Source organism: Oncorhynchus tshawytscha, linkage group LG09 (assembly GCF_018296145.1).
Source record: "Oncorhynchus tshawytscha isolate Ot180627B linkage group LG09, Otsh_v2.0, whole genome shotgun sequence".
NCBI classification, from domain to species: Eukaryota; Metazoa; Chordata; class Actinopteri; order Salmoniformes; family Salmonidae; genus Oncorhynchus; species Oncorhynchus tshawytscha.
In genome coordinates this window covers 79366834-79379260 of record NC_056437.1, presented here as the reverse complement: position 1 = coordinate 79379260, position 12427 = coordinate 79366834, and the positions used below count along the sequence as shown (strand labels likewise).

The following is a 12427-nucleotide window of genomic DNA, read 5'->3' as shown; positions in this document are numbered from 1 at the left end:
CACTTGCAAAAAAAAAAATACAAAAAAAATATATATAATAAAATAAAAATGTTATTTAACTGGGCAAGTCAGTTAAGAACAAATTCTTATTTACAATGACGGCATACAATTATGGGGTATTGTGCGTATATTGAAGATTTAAAAAAAATGTTTCCCATTTTAGAATAAGGCTGTCACGTAACAAGATGTGGGAAAAGTCAAGCGGTCGGAATACTTTTCAAATGCTCTGTATGAACTTTCATCATCTTCCCTGCTCATGAGGGAGAGAAATGAGAACATATCTTAGTTTTTGTTAATGAAACTACAAAGCAATACTTCCTAGACTTACAAAAGGTAAACAATTTCTCCCAAATTAAATATAAAGTGTTGATAGTAGTTGGCAGGGGTCTTTACTTCAACATTCTATGTTTTGATGATGTATTCTAATAGCTTAGAAAACATCTACCAGAAAAAGTATTAAAAGACCCCTTTTCCATCCGTTTATCCACAAATCAAAGCCTTCACTTATGCCACATTTTTAAGTTGGAAAACGGTTGAAAATGTATCAATAGCTCAGATCCCATCAAATTGGCAACAGATTTTCATGTGAATATTCAAAAATATGCATAAAAACAAGACCTTATGCACATTTTCCCATCAGAGAAGTGTTTCCATAAAATTGACTTGTTGCGGATAAAAGGCTGCGTGATGACATAATGCACATAAAAATATATTTTGCGGTACCGAATAAAAAAATACAAGTTAAATGAGTTTCCATCACATTTTCAACTCTACTGATGGTTCTCACTAAAAGTTTATGCGATATATAGCGAATGTACCCACTCTAGTATTGGCAAATGCTCTCTAGCCAATAGCTCGCAGATTACCCTAAATTGTGGGATTATTATGGACAAAAGTGTGAGAATTTCTATTTGTCAAACAGCCAAGCATTGATGATCATGTCACCAGAACAAGACCCTCAATATTGGAAACCAGCATAAAGCTCAACACCTTGCATTTTCACCACCCTTTGAAGTTCATCATTTATTTAATCTGTAATCTACTAAACAGCATGCTTTCCTGATGAGTCATAGTAGGAAGACCACACAACATCACATGACTCCAGGTTTACTTCCATAAAATGGTTATTATAGCAATATTGGCGCATAAAAGCTTTTCCACTGATATTTCTCACGTCATTTTAGACACAAAAAGATGCCACCTTGTCTAGTGTATTTTGTGTCGACATTTGGAAAGTGTAGCAAATCAGTTTCCATCAGGCCTGTCGTGAATGTTTTTTTGTGTGTTTTTTTTACTCACGTAAAAAGGTTGGATGGAAACCTGGTTTATGCCTTCATTTCCCAAAAATATAGATTCTTATCTTTCTTTTGACACCCAATTTGATATGCTCCTATGAACTTCAAGTTGGTGCTTATGGGTCATTTTACATGGACATGCCCCTAGTCATCTGACCGTTCAGAATTCTAATGCATGCCTTCTGGCCATATCAATAGACACACATCATTTGTGACGTTGTCAGCCAACCCGTCTACAGATTAAAACATTAGACCTTTATGCCTGCACACAAATACACAGTGAACCAGTACCGTGTTCAGGAACTGAAGTTCGTTCCTCAGACAGCTGATCTCCTTGTGCAAGTACTGCACCTCATTCTCCTTCACCCTGAGAAGAACCTGTGACAAAACAAAATAATATTATAACAAGCTAACAAGAGTGATCAACCCAACATCTAAGACACTGAGCAGACAAAGAGCAACTGTCCCTAAAAACATATCATTAGAAGAAACATGTATTCTAAATGTCATAATTGACTACAAAGTGTAAATAGGATAATTTTGGTCATAATGTCAGCCTCGTCCAAAACAGAGTTTTGTGAGACTTGTCGTCGTGACCGCAACACAGCGTAAATGAAGGTTGGGTTTGTTTCAATCCTGCCCACATCAGGCAACACGCAAGTATTCATAAATTCGAAGCTAAATGGCAAAATAACTCTTCCCACCTGCGAACACACACATCAAACCACCTCTCGGTTGAATTCAGTCATGGCCGCTAGCATTTCTTAAATGAACCAAATTAAAAAACGAGACCAAATCAGGAAGTGCAGTCACCCTTTAACAAATTCACTTGTGTTGAAAACACCTTTGGTGTCTCCATGGGGCACAGCATCCAACAGTGGGCAGTGTGTTTCAGTGTGCAGTCAATGAAAATTTACACCACACACATTCTTCAAGGCATTTCCCTACATAATAACCAACTGCACGCTGCCTTTCATAAACCCTTCCCTTTCTATTCAAACATGAGACAAGTGCCCCCTATGTCATTGTTGTAGGTAGAGAGGCTTGTAGAGCCCCTCAACCATAACAACTTACCTCCAGCTCACAGGACAGCCTGTCCTGGTTGTCGTGGGAAACGCCCTCCGACCCCTGGCCCGTGACGATGGAGCGCATGCGGCTTATCTCCTCTGTCAAACGGGCCTGTAGGTCCTGAAATGTGAAAACATTGATAGTATTATTGAGCATACTGACAAACCGCTGAATGTGTCACATAGATTAGGCATTGCTTGTCATTAACAAAAGTGTTAGGGTAGAGTAGGCTAAATGCAGAGGACCAGCTGACCTCCAGACTCCTGGCTCACCTGGTTCTCTTTCCTCAGCTGCTCCAGCTCGCCCTCCTTGTGAGTGAGTTCTTTATCCCTCTCCCCGTTGCTCTGCTCAGCCCTGTTCAGCTCCAGACACTTCTGGGAGTACCTCTCAGACAGGCCGGACAGCTCCCTCTGCAGGGCCTGGGTCTCTAATCTGAGGGGACAAGAGAGGATATAAATATTTAATTTATATAAACTATATATTACGCCTGAGATTAAAAGCAAAACTGGGGCCTCCCAGGTGGGAGGCACTGCATCGCAGCGCTAGCTGTGCCACCAGAGATTCTGGGATTGAGCCCAGGCTCTGTCGCAGCCGGTCGCGACCGGGAGGTCCATGGGGCGACGCACAATTGGCCTAGCGTCGTCCAGGTTAGGGAGGGTTTGGCCGGCAGGGATATCCTTGTCTTATCGCGCACTAGCGACTCCTGTGGTGGGCCGGGCGCGCTTACCAGGTCGCCAGGTGCATGGTGTTTCCTCCAGCACAGTGGTCCGGCTGGCTTCCGGGTTGGATGTGCATTGTGTCAAGAAGCAGTGCGGCTAGGATGGGTTGTGTTTCGGAGGATGAATGGCTCTCGACCTTCGCCTCTCCGAGTCCGTAAGGGAGTTGCAGCGTTGAGACAAGCCTTACTACCACCAATTTGATACCACGAAATTGGGGAGGAAAAAAAAGGGGGAAAATAATATATATATAAAAAAAAGCTTAACCGGAGACACTACTGGTATTCAGTAGAAAACTTGACACTGCACTGGCTGTGCAGTCAAAACAGAAGCAGCCATATTGTGTTAATGGCAGACCAACACGGTTTTTCAAAAAATCAAACCGTGAAAATGGTGGTGAGGGTGGGTGTGCTTCGTTATGAGTAATTCTGTTTTAATCAAGAGATTTTGGTACAACAATGGTTTAGATGGAAACCTCTGCCTACACCCATTAACCACAAATGCTAAATGAAAATCATAATTGACACACACGTAAAAGTAATGTTCATTAACATTGTATGCGCAACAGATCCCATGACCTTTTTCCACATCGTTACAGCTGGAATTTGAAATACAGTGGGGCAAAAAGTATTTAGTCAGCCACCAATTGTGCAAGTTCTCCCACTTAAAAAGATGAGAGGCCTGTAATTTTCATCATAGGTACACTTCAACTATGACAGACAAAATGAGAAAAAGAAATCCAGAAAATCACATTGTAGGATTTTTTTATTAATTTATTTGCAAATTATGGTGGAACATAAGTATTTGGTCACCTACAAACAAGCAAGATTTCTGGCTCTCACAGTCCTGTAACTTCTTCTTTAAGAGGCTCCTCTGTCCTCCACTCATTACCTGTATTAATGGCACCGGTTTGCACTTGTTATCAGTATAAAAGACACCTGTCCACAACCTCAAACAGTCACACTCCAAACTCCACTATGGCCAAGACCAGCTGTCAAAGGACACCAGAAACAAAATTGTAGACCTGCACCAGGCTGGGAAGACTGAATCTGCAATAGGTAAGCAGCTTGGTTTGAAGAAATCAACTGTGGGAGCAATTATTAGGAAATGGAAGACATACAAGACCACTGATAATCTCCCTTGATCTGGGGCTCCACGCAAGATCTCACCCCGTGGGGTCAAAATGATCACAAGAACAGTGAGCAAAAATCCCAGAACCACACGGGGAGACCTAGTGAATGACCTGCAGAGAGATGGGACCAAAGTAACAAAGCCTACCATCAGTAACACACTACGCCTCCAGGGACTCAAATCCTGCAGCGCCAGAGGTGTCCCCCTGCTTAAGCCAGTACATGTCCAGGCCCATCTGAAGTTTGCTAGAGAGCATTTGGATGATCCAGAAGAAGCTTGGGAGAATGTCATATGGTCAGATGAAACCAAAATATAACTTTTTGGTAAAAACTCAACTCGTCGTGTTTGGAGGACAAAGAATGCTGAGTTGCATCCAAAGAACACCATACCTACTGTGAAGCATGGGGTGGAAACATCATGCTTTGGGGCTGTTTTTCTGCAAAGGGACCAGGACGACTGATCCGTGTAAAGGAAATAATGGGGCCATGTATCGTGATGTTTTGAGTGAAAACCTCCCATCAGCAAGGGCATTAAATTAAACGTGGCTGGGTCTTTCAGCATGACAATGATCCCAAACACACCGCCCAGGCAACGAAGGAGTGGCTTCGTAAGAAGCATTTCAAGGTCCTGGAGTGGCCTAGCCAGTCTCCAGATCTCAACCCCATATAAAATCTTTGGAGGGAGTTGAAAGTCCGTGTTGCCCAGCAACAGCCCCAAAACATCACTGCTCTAGAGGAGATCTGCATGGAGGAATGGGCCAAAATACCAGCAACAGTGTGTGAAAACCTTGTGAAGACTTACAGAAAATGTTTGACCTCTGTTATATACCCTTTGTTGGCAATGACAAAGTATTGAGATAAATAAGTATTTGGTCAATAACAAAAGTTTTCCACCATAATTTGCAAATAAATTCATTAAAAATCCTATGATGAAAATGACAGGCCTCTCATCTTTTTAAGTGGGAGAACTTGCACAATTGGTGGCTGACTAAATACTTTTTTGCCCCACTGTAGATTAAATTGTGTCACTGACTTTCACACAATACCCCATAATGTCAAAGTAGAATTATGTTTTTAGAATTTAACAAATTAATTAAACATTTAAAGCTGAAATGACTCAGTGTTTAACATTGTTTTTGAATGACTACCTCATCACACACCATTATCTGTAAAGGTCCCTCAAATCGAGCAATGAATTTCCAACAGATTCAACAACAAAGACCAGGGAGGTTTTCCAATGCCTCGTAAAAGGGCAGATATCGGTAGATAGGTTAAAATAAATAAATAATTAAAAGCAGAGGTTGAATATCCCTTTGAGCATGGTGCAGTTATGAATTACAATTTGGATGGTGTATCAATACACCCAGTCACTATAAAAAAATACAGGCATCCTTCCTAACTCAGTTGCCAGAGAGGAAGGAAACCTCAGGGAATTCACCATGAGGCCAATGGTGACTTTAAAACAGAGTTTAATGTCTGATGGGAGAAAACTGAGGATCAATTAACATTGTAGCTACTCCACAATACTTAAAAAAATATATATATATATATTTCACCAGGTAGGCCAGTTGAGAACAAGTTCTCATTTACAACTGCGACCTGGCCAAGATAAAGCAAACCAGTGCAACAAAAAAACAGTTACGTGGGATAAGCAAAAGCACAGTCAATAACATAATAGAAAAATCTATATACAGTGTGCAAATGGCGCAAGGAGGTAAGGAAATAAATCCGCCATAGTAGCAAAGTAATTACAATTTAGCAAATGAACACTGGAGTGATAGATGTGCAAGTAGAAATATTGGTGTGCAAAAGAGCAAAAAAGGTCAATAAAAACAATATGGGGATGAGGTAAGTAGTTGGATGGGCTATTTACAGCTGCAGCGATCGGTAAGCTGCTCAGATAGCTGATGCTTGAAGTTAGTGAGGGAGATATAAGTCTCCAACTTCAGCGATTTTTGCAATTCGTTCCAGTCATTGGCAGTAGAGAACTGTAAGGGAAAGGCGGCCAAAGGACGTGTTGGCTTTAGGGATGACCAGTGAGAAAAACCTGCTAGAGCGCGTGCTACGGGTGGGTGCTATGGCGACTAGTGAGCTGAGATAAGGTGAAGCTTTACCTAGCAAGGACTTAGAGATGACCTGGAGCCAGTGGGACTGGCAATGAATATGTAGCGAGGGCCAGCCGACGAGAGCATAAAGGTCGTAGTGGTGGGTGGTATATGGGGCTTTGGTGACAAAACGGATGGCACTGTGATATCAAACTGGATGCAGTCTGAGTAGTGTTGGAGGCTATTTCATAAATGACATCACAGAACTCGAGGATCGGAAGGATAGTCAGTTTTACGGGGGTGTTTGGCAGCGTGAGTGATGGAGGCTTTGTTTGCAAAATAGTAAGCCAATTCTAGATTTAATTTTGGATTGGAGATGCTTAATATGAGTCCGGAAGGAGAGTTTACAGTCTAGCCAGACAGCTAGGTATTTGTAGTTGTCCACATATTCTGATGCTAGTCGGGCAGCGACCGGTTGAAAAGCATGCATTTAGTTTTACTAGCGTTTAAGAGCAGTTGGAGGACACGGAAGGAGTGTTGTATGGCATTGAAGCTGATTTGGAGGTTTGTTAACACAGAGTCCAAAGAAGGGCCAGATGTATACAGAATGGTGTTGTCTGCGTAGAAGTGGATCAAGGAATCACCCGCAGCAAGAGCGACATCGTTGATACAGTGCCTTGCGAAAGTATTCGGCCCCCTTGAACTTTGCAACCTTTTGCCACATTTCAGGCTTCAAACATAAAGATATAAAACTGTATTTTTTTGTGAAGAATCAACAACAAGTGGGACACAATCATGAAGTGGAACGACATTTATTGGATATTTCAAACTTCTTTAACAAATCAAAAACTGAAAAATTGGGCGTGCAAAATTATTCAGCCCCTTTACTTTCAGTGCAGCCAACTCTCTCCAGAAGTTCAGTGAGGATCTCTGAATGATCCAATGTTGACCTAAATGACTAATGATGATAAATACAATCCACCTGTGTGTAATCAAGTCTCCGTATAAATGCACCTGCACTGTGATAGTCTCAGAGGTCCGTTAAAAGCGCAGAGAGCATCATGAAGAACAAGGAACACACCAGGCAGGTCCGAGATACTGTTGTGAAGAAGTTTAAAGCCGGATTTGGATACAAAAAGATTTCCCAAGCTTTAAACATCCCAAGGAGCACTGTGCAAGCGATAATATTGAAATGGAAGGAGTATCAGACCACTGCAAATCTACCAAGACCTGGCCGTCCCTTTAAACTTTCAGCTCATACAAGGAGAAGACTGATCAGAGATGCAGCCAAGAGGCCCATGATCACTCTGGATGAACTGCAGAGATCTACAGCTGAGGTGGGAGACTCTGTCCATAGGACAACAATCAGTCGTATATTGCACAAATCTGGCCTTTATGGAAGAGTGGCAAGAAGAAAGCCATAAAAAGTGTCGTTTAAAGTTTGCCACAAGCCACCTGGGAGACACACCAAACATGCGGAAGAAGGTGCTCTGGTCAGATGAAACCAAAATTGAACTTTTTGGCAACAATGCAAAACGTTATGTTTGGCGTAAAAGCAACACAGCTCATCGCCCTGAACACACCATCCCCACTGTCAAACATGGTGGTGGCAGCATCATGGTTTGGGCCTGCTTTTCTTCAGCAGGGACAGGGAAGATGGTTAAAATTGATGGGAAGATGGATGGAGCCAAATACAGGACCATTCTGGAAGAAAACCTGATGGAGTCTGCAAAAGACCTGAGACTGGGACGGAGATTTGTCTTCCAACAAGACAATGATCCAAAACATAAAGCAAAATCTACAGTGGAATGGTTCAAAAATAAACATATCCAGGTGTTAGAATGGCCAAGTCAAAGTCCAGACCTGAATCTAATCGAGAATCTGTGGAAAGAACTGAAAACTGCTGTTCACAAATGCTCTCCATCCAACCTCACTGAGCTCGAGCTGTTTTGCAAGGAGGAATGGGAAAAAATGTCAGTCTCTCGATGTGCAAAACTGATAGACATACCCCAAGCGACTTACAGCTGTAATCGCAGCAAAAGGTGGCGCTACAAAGTATTAACTTAAAGGGGCTGAATAATTTTGCACGCCCAATTTTTCAGTTTTTGATTTGTTAAAAAAGTTTGAAATGTCCAATAAATGTCATTCCACTTCATGATTGTGTCCCACTTGTTGTTGACAGTAATATCAACAGCAGTAATATCTAACAATACACACAAATCTAAAAAGTAAGAAATATTAAGATGAAAGTCCAGAGTATACACAGTGCATTTGGAAAGTATTCAGACAACTCTTTTCACATTGTTACATTGCAGCAAATTCCCCTCAATCTACACAATTAGCCCATAACAGCAAAGAAAAACAGGTTTTTAGACATTTTTGGGATGGTGCCAGGTTTCTTCCAGATGTAACGCTTGGCATTCATGCCAAAGAGTTGAATCTTGGTTTGATCAGACCAGAGAATCTTGTTTCTCATGGTCTGAGTCCTTCAGGTGCCTTTTATCAATGTTCTTCTCAATGGCAACCCAGAACATGTCCCAGATCACGTGATCATAACAGTCTCTAAGCAAGGATTCCGATTGGTCAGATCAGCAGTGAATAGACCTTAGCATGGGTACTTCCTGTTTGAGTTTCTGCCTATAGGGAGTAGCAAAATGGAATCGTGATCTGATTTACCGAAGGGATGTCGGGGGAGGGCTTGTTGCCCTACCAGAAGGGAGAGTAACAATGGTCGAGAGTTTTTAAAGTGCGAGTACTGCAGGCGATGTGTTGAGAGCTTGTGGCATTTTCCTCAGATTTGCTTTATTAAAGTCCCCAGCTATAATAAATGCGGACTTGGGATATGCATTTTCCAGTTTGCACAAGGTCCAGTGTAGATCCTTGTGAGATTACACAAATTCGTTGTTTTTTTTGGAAAGCAACATCGTCGCCAACATTTTCTTGCATCCATCTGACCATGCAGACTGCAGAGTGAACAGCAAGAAAGTGCTTGTGACTCCAAGGTAAAGCAATTGCTCTCTTCTTGAGTGACAGGGAGCAGGGCTTGATATGGAAAGTGGCATGAAGCAGGAGGAGTGAGACGACTAAAGTAGCAAACTGAGTAAACTACAAAAACTGACATTAGACATGTTGGAGTTGCTTATCACATTTAACAAACCAAATATTCAAATACCATTATAGAAGAAGTAAAAACCCAAACCGGTCCGTGTATCAACACTGGTATATAGTCAAATAACGGTATACCACCCACGCCTAAATTGATGATACAAAGAAAGGGGGTACTATGTATGTAAAGGTGTGTGTAAGGAACGAGTTGCATTTTGAGCACTCACTGCTGCTGTGAGCGTAGAGTCTGTGTGTTGGCACTCCCTCCACCAAGCCTCTTTGCCTTCTCCACCTCTCTCTCCAGCTCCTCCCTGTGGGCCTTCTTCAGTGTCTCCATAACTAAACCACAGAGAGAAAAGGGAGGATGTGATGTTAATGGATCTAAAATCAAAAATTGTATTACCCCATGAATTGCTGTGGTGTTGACTGTTCCATTCCGACAACACACGCCTCATAAACAACAAAAGTCCTTGAACTGGGGAACTAATGACATCTATGTACAATTTTGACCCCATGACCTCTGACCTTGTGCTGTGTCCTGGGTCTCCTCCCTCAGCACCCGGTCCCTGTCCCTCTCCAACTCTCGGGTCTCGCGGGCATGCTGCTTCTGCAGCTCCTCCAGGGCCCTTTTGTGGGCCCGCTCCATGGCCTGAAGGCTGCGGCCGCACGTTGCTTCCCGACCACAGCTACCTCCCCCCACCCTCCCCCCACCCCACCCTCCTCCCTGCAAACGCTCCAGCTGCTGCCTCAGAGACGCCACCTGAGTGTCACAAAGGTAGAGAGGCGGTAAAGCTCACTGAAAGAAAGAGGCGGCGGGGTATGTAATTACTGGGTTGAACCGAACTGACATTCGAGTAGTGAAGGGGGATTTGAATGCCATATTCCATGCAGTCATATCAATCCCACACATCATGCAGGTCATGCATCTCAAAGGCAATGTTAGGGACTGTATGGATCATAGACAAAGGGACAGTGCAAGGAGCAACCATATGATTGTATGATCTGCACGAGTCCTAAAACTACCCCTGTGAAGACATAATAGTCAACAGCACACTATACAATGTTATCACAGGACAAATCACTCAAAGATGGAATGAGACTTTCAGCAGTGCTTCCACTATCGACATCTGATAAAAATCGCAGTTCTAGAACCAGACAAATGTCTTAATTTATTTTTCCGGGCAAACCGGTATTGCTAACTAAGCCCCTATTATACCCTCCTTGGTATTTTGAAGAATGACAGGGTCAGTATTACTGCAGAGGGCCTGATTACCATCCCGCATGCATAATAGAGCAAGCCTAGTGTTAAAGAGTTCCACTTCATATGTAGATGAATCATCTAGATGAAGAGTAAATTTGCATTTATTTATTGTGTTTGCAAATTGAAAAACATCTCCACGCACTACCTCCCTCTGCAGCGCCTCATTGGCTGGATGGCTGGACCGTGAGCCCATTGGCAGTAGTGACCTCATCTCCTTTAGTGGCAGCCGCTCAAACTCTAACCACTTTCGCTCAATTTCCTCCTCTGCTCTTATCCTGGGGTCTGAGCCTACACCCGGCCCTTTCCTCGACAGCACCTGCTCCCATGTGCTACTGGTCACATCTCTGCTCCTCTCCTCCTGCCATTGGGCGTGCTCCCTGCCCTGACCCTCCCCTGCCTCTCTCTGAGTGGCTGGCAGAGGGCTGGAGGGGACGGGCACTGGTGACAGCTCGACACAGTCAAATCGGCGTACAGTGGAGGTGGTGAATTCTGATCCAGCATCACCGTGGCGAGAAGGTGGTCGACGAGTGGAGGCCAGGGAGCGAGAGTTCTCCTTGTCACTACTGCTGTCAGGCAGTCTGAAGGAGAGGAAGGACAGGGAGAGACAAAGTCAGACAGAGAGAGAGCGCAGATTGATAAAGTGACAGTATAATAGGGCTGTGGCCGTCATTACATTTTGTCAGCCAGTTATTGTCATGCAAAAGACTGCCTGTCTCACGGTAACTGACCGTTAATTAACAAACACATTTAGCATCTCCAGGCATACCAGCCACTGATGCAGACCTTTGGAACATCTACATAAAAATAAAGTAATAAATCAATTTAACTTACACCATCACAATAAATCCATTATTATTTTAGTCAGGTCTAAAGAAACATGATATGAAGAAAATGTATTTCAGAAGAACAGAATATGAGTTGGCCTACTGTATGTTATCTGGCTATGCTCCATGCTATATACTTGTTTATTTAGCTGACAAGATAAGTCCAGTGCCATCATTTTATATTACATGATTTTATAGTAAGAAGAATAGAATTTAATTTAGCTGAATAAAATAGAAAGTATATTTTTTCCCCATTCGGTGCGAGTGCGCATATGAGCTTAAAAGCGATCATTTTAAACAGGTCCTATACGCTAGATTTAAAGTTATTTGGCAACTTTAGTTGTGAATGATACAAAACTTAGAATGCCTTAGAAATCCAAACATATATGGACTGCATGATGAGACTATAGGCTATTGAGGATTTGAGAAAGTAGCAAAAACAGTTTGCAGTCTGCTTCTTGCCTCAGGCTGCACAACAGTTCTCTCATCAAGTGAGTATACTGTAGGCTAGACAAATTACATACCAAATACATCTTAAATTATTTTAAATGTTTTTCTGCCATGTGTAATATGCAGTGGGCTATGTATTGTATAACAGCTCAATCAATTTTAATTCAGGGTTTTTGTTCTGGCTTGAGCTCATATAGGCCTACGCATAAGCTCAAATATGAGTATGGGTGTTGTGAATGAATCTTAGAAAGCACTGTCCATTTCCTTGTGTTAGGCTTTGAACCAACATCCACAACGACCATGTTGCACTCTCAGTTTCAACCTGCTGTTGAACTTCTTTCTTCAAATTGATCATCACAGCGAGGTGAGTTTTAAAAGCATGAGACTGTTGGATGTGATTTTTAATTGCATTTGCATTGCTGTCAGAGTGGTTAGAGGGACAATAGAGCCCTGAGCACCAGACCAATAGGACCTGATGGTTGTTAGCGAGTTGGGTACTACCAAAGCACATCCCAAGTGCACAAGAGGAGATT

At 42.6% G+C, this 12427-nt stretch overlaps 1 protein-coding gene across 3 annotated transcripts in view; it reads right to left on the bottom strand.

Moving 5' to 3' along the window:
• Positions 1–12427, bottom strand: part of LOC112258743 (myosin phosphatase Rho-interacting protein) — a 31076-nt gene that overhangs the window by 5424 nt on the left and 13225 nt on the right. For 2 of the 3 annotated variants that reach the window (XM_024433287.2, XM_024433289.2), the window contains 6 exons: positions 10763–11198; positions 9885–10119; positions 9587–9698; positions 2636–2795; positions 2370–2483; positions 1587–1673 (listed from right to left, as the gene is read on the bottom strand). In XM_024433287.2, the coding sequence (XP_024289055.1) occupies positions 1587–1673; positions 2370–2483; positions 2636–2795; positions 9587–9698; positions 9885–10119; positions 10763–11198 (1144 nt within the window). The remainder of the gene's footprint in view (positions 1–1586; positions 1674–2369; positions 2484–2635; positions 2796–9586; positions 9699–9884; positions 10120–10762; positions 11199–12427) is intronic. The other variant, XM_024433288.2, reaches the window with a different exon arrangement.